The sequence below is a fragment of the Acomys russatus genome, chromosome 32, assembly GCF_903995435.1.
Source record: "Acomys russatus chromosome 32, mAcoRus1.1, whole genome shotgun sequence".
NCBI lineage: Eukaryota > Metazoa > Chordata > Mammalia > Rodentia > Muridae > Acomys > Acomys russatus.
In genome coordinates, this window is record NC_067168.1 from 48,101,981 (window position 1) to 48,114,492 (window position 12,512).

Consider the following 12,512-nt stretch of genomic DNA (forward strand, 5'->3'; position numbering starts at 1 on the left):
CCTGAGAATTGCTTCCTGCCCACCTTACTGCAGGCAGAATGACACTGGCATCTGGTGATATAAACACCCCACCCTGTTTTTTAGTGTAGTGCTGGAGATTGACCTTGGGACTTTGTGCCTGTTAGGGTCAGTATTTACTGAATTACAGCTCCTGTAGTGTGTGTGTGTGTGTGTGTGTGTGTGTGTGTGAGAGAGAGAGAGAGAGAGAGAGAGAGAGAGAGAGAGAGAGAGAGAGAGAGAGAGAGAGAGACTGACTGTGGCAGCTGCTTTCACCTGCAGAGCCATCCTGCTAGCCCTAGAAAGTTGTGAGTTTGTGTTGTAGGGACAGGTGAACCTCTCATCTCAGCAGACTGGCCTTTTATGTAAAGCATTGTGGGCCACTAGGGGCTGCAAATGGTCATAGACCAGTTATTATGGAATCCAGCTTTTATGCTTGGCCTTTTGTCTCTACATACGCTACTTATTTCCTTTGGAAAAGTTGTCACCATGTAAAGCACAGCTGCATCCAGTCAAGGTCAGCAGATCCCTCATCACCTCAAAGCCTTTAACGTCTTCACAGACCAATATAACTTGAGCTGCCTGTGGCCCTGTTAGCTCCTCCTAGCTGGGCACTGTTGTCACCTGACCACCTCCTCATGAGTCAGCAGAGAGAGTAGAATAGCTCTGACCCTCAGAAGGTATTGTCCTACTTTATACAGGTTTATTTGTAGCCACTAAAGCCATCCTGGCAGTAGGAAGAGGTGCGGTGGTGTCGTCAGGTTGCCGGGCATGCCAGCCGGTACGTTTGCTGGGCTCCTTTTCTCTGGTAGGACAAGCTCTTCGACACTTAGCTTCTAGCAGCAAGCAGTGACAGCTGGCATCTGCAAGCAGCAGGGAGCAAGGACCAAGCCACTCTCCAGTCTTCACAACACTGTTTCTTGTTTAGTCTTCATCTCAAGAGGTTCAGGAAGGCTTGTTCAAGAAAAGCATGGCAAGGCTGGAGAGATGGCTTCCCGGACATTAGCTGCTCTTCAGAGCACCTGAGTAGCTGCGTATAGCTGTACCTCCACTCGCCTCTGTGAGCACCAGGCATAGGTGTGTGTGTGTGTGTGTGTGTGTGTGTGTGTGTGTGTGTGTGTGTGTACGTGTGTACGTACACATATAGAAAAACATCCATGCACACTAAATTAAAACATTTGTAAATTTGGGAATCCTAGCACTTGGCAGGTGGCCTGGTCCACATAGTGAAAACAGTGAAAGAGTCTGAGGTGACCACCTTTTCAAGGAACTCTGAAACTCCACGCCAAGTGCCTGGCAGTGCCTGTGTCCAGGAGTGCCCCACTCAGCCTGGCCCGTTCTCACCCCAAGGCCGGCTTCTGTCCCACATTCAACTCCAGCACCAGAACTGCAGTGTTCATCCTCAAAGTGTCAGGACAGCTGAGGAGGCAGTCTGTAAAAATCTCAGAAACGTTTGTATTGGGTCTGAAAGCAGTTTGCAGGTGTCTGTAAAACCTGTGCGCTCGGGGTAAGACAGAGCTGCAGGTGTAGTTGGCGCCGCTGGCTTCATAGAGACCCTCTAGGCACTCCCTGGCTCAAAAGGAAAACCGGTTGTTTCCTGTCAGGATGTTCCTTAGCTTGCAGGGCAGGGCCCAGGGAGGAGACTGGCTGGCTCTCGGAGGGGACACTCCCAGGTGGCACTGCGCTGGCAGAGCGCCCCCAAGTGAGAACGGGTCGGGCAGGAGGGGGTTTCTTGCCCCAGGGCCTTTCCCTGCAGCCTTGGGGTTCGCCGGGGAAGCCTGACTGTAAGCGTCAGCTGTGAGGGGCGTGCGCCCATGGGGAGACCCCGACCTTGCAAGGCGCTTCTCTCCAGAGGCTGCCGGTGTGCTCTCCTCCCCTGGAGGGAAGGTGACTTCTCCAGTGATCTCATTTACCCAGACAAAAGAGTCTAGAGACTTCTTCTCCTGTTCAGGCTGACTCCTAGACATATCTAAAATGGAGAAAACGGCATGAGGAGGCTCAGGTAAAAGCTGCTCTCAATGTTTGAGTAGTCTTTCACTCTCTCTCTCTCTCTCTCTCTCTCTCTCTCTCTCTCTCTCTCTCTCTCTCTCACACACACACGCGCGCGTGCGCGCGCGCGTGTGAGAGAGAGAGAGAGAGACAGACAGACAGACAGACAGACAGACAGACCAGGGGGCCGGAAGGGGGTGAACACTCTGTGTCCCTAGCTGTCCTGGAACTCACTGTGTAGACCAGATCTGCCCCCCAAAGTGCTGGGGTTAAAGGCCTGTGCCATCATGCTCAGATTTATTTTCTTGATTAATGACATAGAAGGGTTCTGAGGTGTAAAAGAAAACAAACCGAGCAAGCCAGTAAGCAGTGTTCCTCTGTGTTCTCTACTCTGAGGTACACTGACTTCCCTTAGGTGACAGAGTCTGTGACCTGAGGTGGAACCTGAAATTAACACTTTCCTCCCCCAAGCTGCTTTTGGTCGTGGCGTTTCCTCACAGGAGTAGAACCCTAAGATGCATGGCTACCCTGAGCATACGCAGGAGCAGTGCAGGCTAACACCTGCTCCACAGCATTCGTCTCACACCAGGTTTTAGGGACGACCTTAAGTGTGTGAGAAGATGAGACTGCATTGGATGTAAGGATTTGAGCTCTGCTGCGCAAGCGCGTGCCAATCCCAAGAATGACGGAGGGTTTTACCGGTTTTCCTGACCCAGTTCAGATCTCTATGTACATATGGTAACAGTTTCAATGGGAGGTAAATGATTATATTTCTAATATTTTCTACATAATAATTTCTATTTATTCTTTGAACAAGCTGGCCACCACTGCTTAAGTTCATTTCATAAGGGAAGCAATAGTGAGTAAGTGACTATCGCTTGAAAAATAGGGTGTGGCCGGGCGTGGCGGCGCACGCCTGTAATCCCAGCACTCGGGAGGCAGAGGCAGGCGGATCGCTGTGAGTTCGAGGCCAGCCTGGTTTACAAAGTGAGTCCAGGATGGCCAAGGCTACACAGAGAAACCCTGTCTCGAAAAACCAAAAAAAAAGAAAGAAAGAAAGAAAGAAAGAAAAATAGGGTGTAGAAAGAAGACAAACACAGAGTGCTGTGGACATACCTGTACTCCCAGGATTCAAAGGAGCCGAGGCCCAGCCTGGACTACACAGTGAGTTTAAGGCTCCCAAGTAACACACACACACACACACACACATACACACTGCCTTTGCTAAGTGTTCTAAGACGTGCTCGTGTGTAATCAGCGCAGTGGTGCATCAAAACTGACTGTACACTCGGAGCATGTAGCTAAGTAACTGACCTGGCAAGAGGGCTTCCGCGCGTTCCTGTGTTATGGGCCTTGACCTCCCTAATGGGAAGCCCTGTGGGAAACCGAGGTCAGGGTGTCCCAGCTGATTTATCTCGGCTTCTGTAATTGCCTGCTTGTGCAAAACGCTCCCCTGAAGCTGCCAGGCAACATTAGAGGGTGTAGTTTTGCCTTTGAAGCCCCTTGATCTAAGCACTCGGGCTCCACTTGGGTCCCAAATACCCAAGTATAGTCCCAGCCTGCTGCTGTCGACTTTCGGTTGGGATACTATGTCTGAGTGTGCTTCCCAAACAGTGTAGACAAGAGAATGATTTGACTTGCTGTTGCTAAAGTGAACATGGGAGGGGTTAAGTAGAAACCGTGAGAGGGGGGGCTGTTAGACGCCTCCATTTCTGCCTTCACTGAGTTGCGTAATGTATGTGTCTGCTGAGATGGCGGCCTCCACTCTTCATTTTTCTTGCTCTTATTTCCATGATCTTGACATTTGTGTGTCTTAGGTGAAGTGAAATTGATGTTCCCATTGTTAAGCCGTTTCAAGTCAAGAGAGCACAAAGACCTCCTGAGAACTAGGTCACCAGGACCTAGTGGCCAGCGACACCGGCTTCAGGAACTTTCCACAGGGTGTTTGTGCTAAGTGCTAACCACAGGAGTTCCCTTTGTATTAGGCTTCGCTTAGCTTGCTCTCTCATGAGAGACCTTAAGAGAGTCCCCCTGCTGCAACTGAGTGCCACTTCCTCCGCCTCCTCCCTGGAAAGCATCTTGGCCAAAGCATAATAAAACATTTTCACCCTGCAACATTGCTCCCTCTGAGAGTGCTTGGATGGTGACTCTAACACTGTGACAGACACAGCTGTCGATATAGTGAGGGAGGCATGGTGGCACAGCTGTGACTCAGCACTTTGAGGTGGAGGCAGGAGCCTGGTCAGGAGTTCCAGACCTATGCTAACGATAAATAGGTCAGCGATTGTTGTAGCAGCAACAGGAAGCTCAGGGAGAGTGTGAGCGCTGCCCTGAGGCAGGTGCCCGCAGCAGTGCTTTGCTTTCTTTAGGATGGATACAGCAGCTATGGCCTTGAGAAACTTGAAGGGGTTCCATTGGGTGTATCACCCAGGCCAACCAGCCCCACTCTGACTCCTGCATTCTCTGTGAGGCTCTGTGTGCACGGCAAAGGAGCTCCCTCCCACACACCCCACCCAGCCCTCCCAGGCCTTGTGGCTGACCTGCAGGAGTTGAAGGTCTGCAGCCCACTTGTTGGAAGGTTATGGGGTGGTGGAACCTGCAGGTAGCTTGACAGTAGAGCCGGCTTTAGAAGCTGGGTGTTCCTAGCAACCTGGTCTTTGTTATGTAAAGCATTCCATCCTGCCGGGCACCACACACCACTGCCCTGGGCCTCGCTGTCCCAGCCTGGAGGTAACCCTGGCATTGCCTTTGTTTCCCATAGCTCCTGCTTTTTGGCAGTCCATCACATGGCTTCTCTCTCAGAACAGGAATATGGCAGGTCAGTACACACTCAGCACAGACCACACACACACACACACACACACACACACACACACACACACACACACACACGTAACTCCCATCATGCCTCACACCCTTCCCACGCCCTTGTCTTCATCACAACAAGGCCCTACCCACTTGCTCACATCTGTCCAGGCCCTGCCCCAGCCCAGGTACACCTCAGACCCTCTGACCTGGGGGTGGGGGAGGGCTAAGCCTTCAAGCCTCTTTATCACCTGCCATAAGGCGGAAGAGTGGTTAGTGTAACTAAGGGGGCGGGGGGGGGGGGAGCATAGCCAGGCAGACACATCTTGGGGAGTCCAAAAAGCAAGCTCAGCCTGCTCTACTTAGCAGACAAGACAATTTGGGGAAAGTCTTTTGTGTCAATTTAAACAAAGTAGTAATAACCTCAGAGTACCCCAGATGTATCAGTGTCAAACGAGGGGAGCCCGTTCCTTTGGAGCCCTGTGTCTTCCATCTCAGGTCTGTGCTCTGTGTTCACCATTCATGCCAGCCCAAGCAGCAGAGGAGGCTTTCTCGCCTTTGTAAACTTTGTAACTATTCAGGGCAGGAAAAGCGGTCAGGCCCCTCCCCCAGACCCCTCTTAACTGTCATAACAGCCGTTCTGGTCTCTGGTAACTGTCACAAACATAATCTCTAGACCCTCAATAGGAGTCTTCACAGATTATGCCAATTTTAGGTTAAAAGTCTGAACAAAAAGCCACCAATCTCTGAGCAGGAAAACCCCCCAGTCCCTGGGCTCCCACCAATCCTCACCCTGGAAGTCTCTACCCTAGAGAGCTCCACTCCCCTAAAAAAAATTCTTTATAAAGGCAGTGTCTGCTCAGTTCCCCGCTGTCCTCTCCTGGGAGCAGAGGTAGCCAACCCGGAATTCATCCTTCTACACCCTGGACCCTCCCAGTCACTTTTATGAGATTTTCTGCCTGGTGTGCACTAAACGGAAGAAGCAAATAAGTGACCTGGGGCTGAGGCTCCTGAGCTCAGCTGGGACTATCCTCCTGGGAGCTGCAATGCCTCTGCCCAGGAGGCTTCCTCTCAGAGCTGTGTACACCTTTCCATCCAAAGCAGGAAGGCCAACAATCTGTCTATTGTAAAGTCTGAATTTGTGCTGCATGAATGCTGTCTTGTGAATCTGTCCTTGTGTGTGTGTCTAAGAAAGGGCTTTGTTCTCTCTATCTGGGCAGCACAAACAGCACCACATGGGGAAAATGAGAGATGCTTTACAGAGTTTTACACAGGATTAAACATTACTGACTTCACTGACTCAGAGACACTAAAAAAGCAAACATTCGCTTATCCAAAATAACAGTATAATGTTTCTAGCATTTACGGCGGGTATGTATTGCGTAAAGTTGCTTTCAACCTGTTAGCACTTACTACCACAACATACAGACATACATACACTGCTCCCTGGGTTATAGGCATGGAAGACTATGTAGTTTAAAATTAAAGCTGTATACTAGCTTAGTTGTAAAAGGTGATTGCCAAGGCAAATCAAGCTAGTTGTTACATTGTTACCTTAACTTAAAGGCAGTTTAAACAAGCCGAGTGGTGGTAGCCCAGCACCTCTTTAATCCCAGAACTGAGGCTGCAGAAGCAGGTGGATCTCTGAGGACCGCCAAAGCTACACAGAGAAACCCCGTCTCAAGAAACCAAAGTCAAACCAAAGAGGGCAGGTTAAACGGACACAGCACACAGTAGGAAAACAGGGTTTTTTTTTCAATCTTTTTTTAAAATTAACTTATTTTAGTATACAATGTTCTGCTTGTATGTATGCCTACACACCAGAAGAGGGCACCAGATCTTATTATAGATGGTTGTGAACCACCATGTAGTTGCTGGGAATTGAACTCAGGACCTTTGGAAGAGCAAGCAGTGCTCTTAACCTCTAAGCCATATCTCCAGCCCCTGGGAAACAGTCTTAAGTGACCTCAGGGTGTGTTATTTATTTGGCCATGAGATCCAGAATTACAGTATCTTCGAATGCAAATGAAGGATTGTACATGTACCAATCACACCACAGCTCTCACTAACTTAGAGGTTCCCCCTCCTGTTTTGAGAATAGCTTCAAGGCCATCTAAATTCTCAAGTCTGAGCAGCTGCCTTTCTCTAGAGTGCTTTGCTGAGACAAGACCTTCTGGGGCAGTTGTGACATTCTCAGGGTGTCTGCGTGCACTCCGCCTGGCTTAGAGGAGATGCTCACAGTCCCCAGCTCTAGGCTGCCAGACAGGATGGAGAAGTCTGTTCACTGCTGTTGAAAAGCATGAACTCTTGGCTCCTGGCAACTTCACTCATTCACAGGGCATGGGGGAAATCTAGGTACTTATAACAAAAAGCTCAACAACACTGAACAGTTTTTAATGTGCAGCCGAGAAACCAGAAGAAATAAAATTGGATTTCAGGGTCACCTGGGGCAAAGGTTAAGAAATAGGCCTACAGGAGATAATCTGGCCAGCTGCAGGGAGGAATCAGCCTTTCCACCCACCAGAGATAGAGTCGCTAAGAGACCCAGTTTTATGGTTACATTCCTTCCTGCCCATCGTAGATAGGGTTAATAAGAAACCAGACACTTCCCTGGCAGTGAACAAAGAGAATAAAGAAAGCTAAGCCATGGGCGGTGTTGGTGCCTTCCTCTGTAGCTGTCACCTTTGGACATCATTAGACCCCCTTATGCTACTCAACCAACAGGTGCTTGCGGGGCCAGAACTCCCCTGCTTTGGGGTGCTGGGAGAGATAGGAACCTATAAGTTTACCCTCAGCTCAGAGTTTGGGGCTCTTTCTGGATACCATGGTGTTGGTGACCAGTCAGAACCCAGCTGGAGTCAAAAAAAAATTAAAGGTCCTTGTGTGCATTGCACCGGTATTGAGTCCTGGTGGTCTTTTTTGGGGTCTCAAGATCTGGGTACAGCACAACAGTGCCTAAATTCTGCCCAGTGTTGACTAACATTGAGCCCCACCAATCTTGAGTCATATTCCTACACCCTTAAAGTACATTTATTTCAGAATTTATCCCACTGTGAACTCAGAGATTATGAACTGTAAAAACCTGTTTCTTATTTGGTGTGGTTCAGTCCTCATACACACCTTTAATCCAAAAAATCTGTTTATTGTAAGCAGGTGACTATGGTGTGGCTCAACCCTAGCACACACCTTTAATCCAAGAGTATTTTAGAAAGTTAACCCTAGGTCAAGAGGCGGAGCAAGTAACCAGATGACAAGGGTTATTAAACAGGAAGGAGGGACTATGAGTTGAAAGGTATTTAGGCATGGAGAAGAGCTCTTTGGCTTTTAGCTTTTGACCTTTTCTTCTTGGTGTGTCAGCTAAGCTAGCAAGCTTTTGTTTTGGGGGGCTTGGAGCTTTTTGGTTTTTAGCTTTCAGTTTTTGGCTTTTTACTTTAGGACATGGGCTTAGTATGAAGGCAGGCTGCGAGCTTTCTCTGACTCTCTGAGCTAGCAGGTTTTCTTGCTTAAAAATCTGTGTATAGAAAGCTTTTGGATTAAAGATGTGTGCTAGGGCTGAGCCACTCCACAACTGAAACAGGTTTTTACAGTTCAAAATCTTGGGGCACACAGTGGGATCAAAAATATTCTGCAACATCCATTCCTAAATGTTCCCTGGATTTGTCAGGAAAGTTTGCCCATATGATGCAATTATGGGAATATATTGGACCTGTTCAGTCACACTTCGTGATCCATCGAGATATGAATTTGGTTGTTGTTGAAGCCTTTTTTTTTTTAATGTACATGAATATGTACACATGATCAAGCACAGGGGCCCAGAGAGGCCAGAACAGGGAACTGGAGTTAGTTACAGGTTGTGTGAGTCACCTGACTTGGGCGCCAGGATCCTAACTCAGGCCCTCTCCAAGCAAACGCTTCAACTGACCACCTCTCCATTTCCCTGGTTTAAGAGTGAAAGGGATAGCGGACGTAGGTTGTGAATACATGCCTTCACATAGTTCTTTTTTTGGGGGGGGGAGGACTGACCAACATTTGCAACCCAATCTCACACGAATTATCTCCTTCCCCAAGGATACCTGCTTCATACTGTCACCCTTCCACAAAACCGTGGGTCTGAAGGCCCTACAATCACACAACAGCACCCCTTCACAGACCTGAGTTCATCTCTACAGGCCCTCTCTGCCAGTCTAACTCTAGAATGATTGTGGTTTTCCCCTCAGACCAAATACCACCACCCAAGCCAGCTGAGATCTGTAGACCAAAGGCACTGCACCCTGACGTACAAAAGTGCTCACCATTCTCAGCTGACGCTTTCTGGGAAGAGCTAAGCAGGCACTGCGAGTCAGGGTTAGCCTGAGCAACAAGACCAGAAAGTGACTCCACAGAATGAAGGCCCCAGTGTACTAACAAAACCCAGGGTCTACACAGGTGAAACTTCCCTCCTCCCCAAGGTGCCATGGGGGCAGAGCCTGGACTTCCTTACCAGCTTGCCCAGATGCAAGGCAAAGGACTTGGTCAGCATTCTTACTTCAAATGTGGGGACAGACAGCTTCACAACTCTCCTGGTCTTGAGATGATAAAGCAGTTCCTGCCCTCAATACACCGTGGCATTCTTTTTCTCTTTATATGCAGTTCCAAGCTTTTAAATAATTGGTATGGTTCTTGGCTTTTCACTATTCCCTGGCTAACAGTTCTGGCACTTTTAGCAGTGTTAGTATTAACTGGGATGTGGTACCTGGCACATAAATACTCATTTGTTCCATCTATCAGGAAGGTGGGATGGCTAACAAGCATCACTGTCCCAAGTCCCCTGTCATCGTCAGAATTGCCCGTATCTTTGTGTGTGTGTGTGTCTTCTATTTTGACTATTTTTCGGCAAGACGAATGGAGATCTCCTAATTTGGAGATGGTGCTGAGGAGACACAGAACACCCTGGTTTTCTTCAAACTGGCACATCGCATTTGTCACACTGCAGCTGCTTAACAAATTTAGCAGATAAGAATGCTGAGAACTTGAGAGGAGCCAGGTGTGCTGGGACACACCTTTTTCCAGCGCTCTTGAGGCAGAGACAGATCTCTGTGAGTTTGAAGCCAAAATGATGTACAGGGTGAGTTCCGGGTCAGCCACAGTAACAGTGAGACACACCTAAGAAGCGGAGGGGGACACAGACCTGTGGGACTGTGCGCAATAAGGGTGTCTGTCTGACTTCTCCAGAGAGCTGTTTTATGCTCAGTCCACGAAGGCAGACGTCTGTTCTTAGCAGGGCTCACTCCACCTGATCTGGCAATCACAGATTTTGTAAGGAGCGTCACATAGCCCTCAGGGAAGATTATATGCCCTACTTTTCCTCCTAAGGAACTTGGACCGGCAAGCACAGCAAATTCCTGCAGTAGCCAACTCTGTGCTGAGATCCTAGCCTCCAGCAAATTACCTTTGTGCCTAGAAGTCATCCCCTCACACAGGATAATTAAGTCCCGTTTTCTCTGTGACAGGACCCCGTCACTGCGTGTAAATGAGCTACTGGACCACTGTGTGTAGATTAAGTATCCTGCCACCCTTAGCCCTAGCAACTCAGACACGCTCACCCTCAAAACCCCTGCCCCTTGTCCTAGGGTTTATAAAGGCTTGCTGCTTGCTGCGGGGACTTGTGCTCTCTTGTCTGCCATTCCCCCACGAGGACCTCTGAGACTCCATTTATTCTGGCAGGAACCACCGCTAGAGGCCCAGTGGCCAGGCAGCGATGATAGCACTGCTCCACCACCGCTGCTAGCTCTGTGCCGACCCCCGTTGACGCACCACCAGGCCTGCCTGCCAGCGGTTCTGGCCATCCGCCTGTTTCCACTGCTGTGCTTGGCACAACAGCTCAAACATGGCGCAACTTACATATGGCAAGACTGGAAAAAACTTGTTGGGGCTCAACATTGGCTCAAGAATGTTGTTTAGTATTTATTCGGTATTGATAAGTCTTTCTTGGCACTAAGCAAATCCCTGTTACAATCTTCTCTAGCAGAGCACTGTGTGTTTTGTGAAAATGGTTGTTTATTTAATGCATTTTTTTTTTTTTTTGAGACAGGGTTTCTCTGTGTAGCCTTGGCTGACCTGGAACTCAGAGATCCACCTGCCTCTGCTTCTTGAGTGCTGGGATTAAAGGCGTGCCCCACCACACCCAGCCCACATATAAATTCTCAATAAAAGCAGAAACTTTCTTAGCTTTAAAAAAAAAAGAGAGAGAGCTTTAACACTTGGTATGATCATAGGTCACAGACGTGTGGAGCTTCCAAGTCTCCACTGCTGTCTGAGACCTGCAGTTTCATTCTCCAAAGCAAAGCTGTGACACCCCATGGAGAGACCAGGAACTTGGCCTAGCAGCCTTGGCCTTGGGCCTCACCTAAAGTGCCCAGCTGCCCCTGAGGTAGGCAGTGCCTGGGCCAGCTGGCCACACAACAGCAGCAACCATTTAAGTAGCAGCACTGCAGGTGGGCGGCAGGGCAGGGACTTCTGTATAATTACATAGACATCAAAGGCCATGCTTAATTTTTAAATTTCTGATATATTTTAACAGTTGAAAGAACCCAACACAGTATCCTGTTAAATTGTAACCTTAGGATGCACCTGCATCAGTTCTTAGAAGAGCAAGTGAAGCCCCGTGTATCCATTCTGATTTTACCAGCGCCGCATACCCAGAGAACACGGAACCGTGCTTAGCACACGTCATCTCATTTCATAACTTTACACTCATTTCATGCCTTTTGAATCAACAGAAAGTTGTGCAAAACACTATCATACATGAGGAATGCTTACATGGCACCAGTCCCAAGGCCATACATGCATTTCATTACTGCTCCCCCCACCGCGAGGCCCGTTACACCCGTTCAGATACAATGAAGCCCAAACCAGCAGAAGTGATGTGACCACCTCTACTAAGCTTAAACTTTACACACGGTGTACTATATACAGTTTGCGCAGCTCAGTGCGGCTGGAGTACATAGCTCTTCCACAGTCACTGTTTGGTCATGGTGCTGCTGCTGCTGCGGGTGCCTCTTGCTTCGGCACACCGCTCCCACACGAGAGCTACGGGCATGGACCACCATGCATCCCTGCAGTCCTGTGCAAGGAAGCAGGGCTCTGCCCATCCCACCAGCTCAGCACTGCTGCAGTGAGTTGACAACTCAGGGTTCAGCACACTGACCCAGGTAACATTGGTTAGAGGTCAGGAACATAGTCCACACAGCGGCTGCACACTGTGGTCTGACAGTTCAGTAAGGATGGGACTTACCACACTGACCAGGAGACCAAGAGGCCACCTGACACCCACTCCTCCATGGGCCTGTCCTCATTCCCACCTCAGTTCCTCAGGCAGTGCAGAGAAAGGCCGTGCTCAAAGAAGCCTGTGCTTTCCAGGCCAAGCTCAAGTTTATGATGGACACAGTTGCTAAGATGACCAGAGGCTGTCGGCCAGCGCTGCGTGGCGCCTACCTAGCAGCTGTGGACTTCTGAGTGTGACTCTCACCAAGTCTTTTTTTTGTTTTGTTTTGTTTTGTTTTTTGGTTTTTCCGAGACAAGGTTTCTCTGTGATAGCTTTGGCTGTCCTAGACTCACTTTGTAGACCAGGCTGCCCTCGAACTCACAGCGATCCACCTGCCTCTGCCTCCCAAGTGCTGGGATTAAAGGCGTGCGCCACCACGCCCGGCCCTCTCACCAAGTCTTGACCTGAGGCCTGTCTG

At 49.2% G+C, this 12,512-nt stretch overlaps 1 protein-coding gene across 1 annotated transcript; it reads right to left on the reverse strand.

Moving 5' to 3' along the window:
• Nucleotides 1–1,545: 1,545 nt before the first annotated feature.
• LOC127184093 (uncharacterized protein C3orf86-like) lies at nucleotides 1,546–2,015 on the reverse strand. Its single transcript, XM_051140329.1, has one exon. The coding sequence runs from the start codon at nucleotides 1,962–1,964 to the stop codon at nucleotides 1,572–1,574; it is 393 nt and encodes a 130-aa protein (XP_050996286.1). The 5' UTR covers nucleotides 1,965–2,015; the 3' UTR covers nucleotides 1,546–1,571.
• Between the last annotated feature and the right edge of the window lie 10,497 nt (nucleotides 2,016–12,512).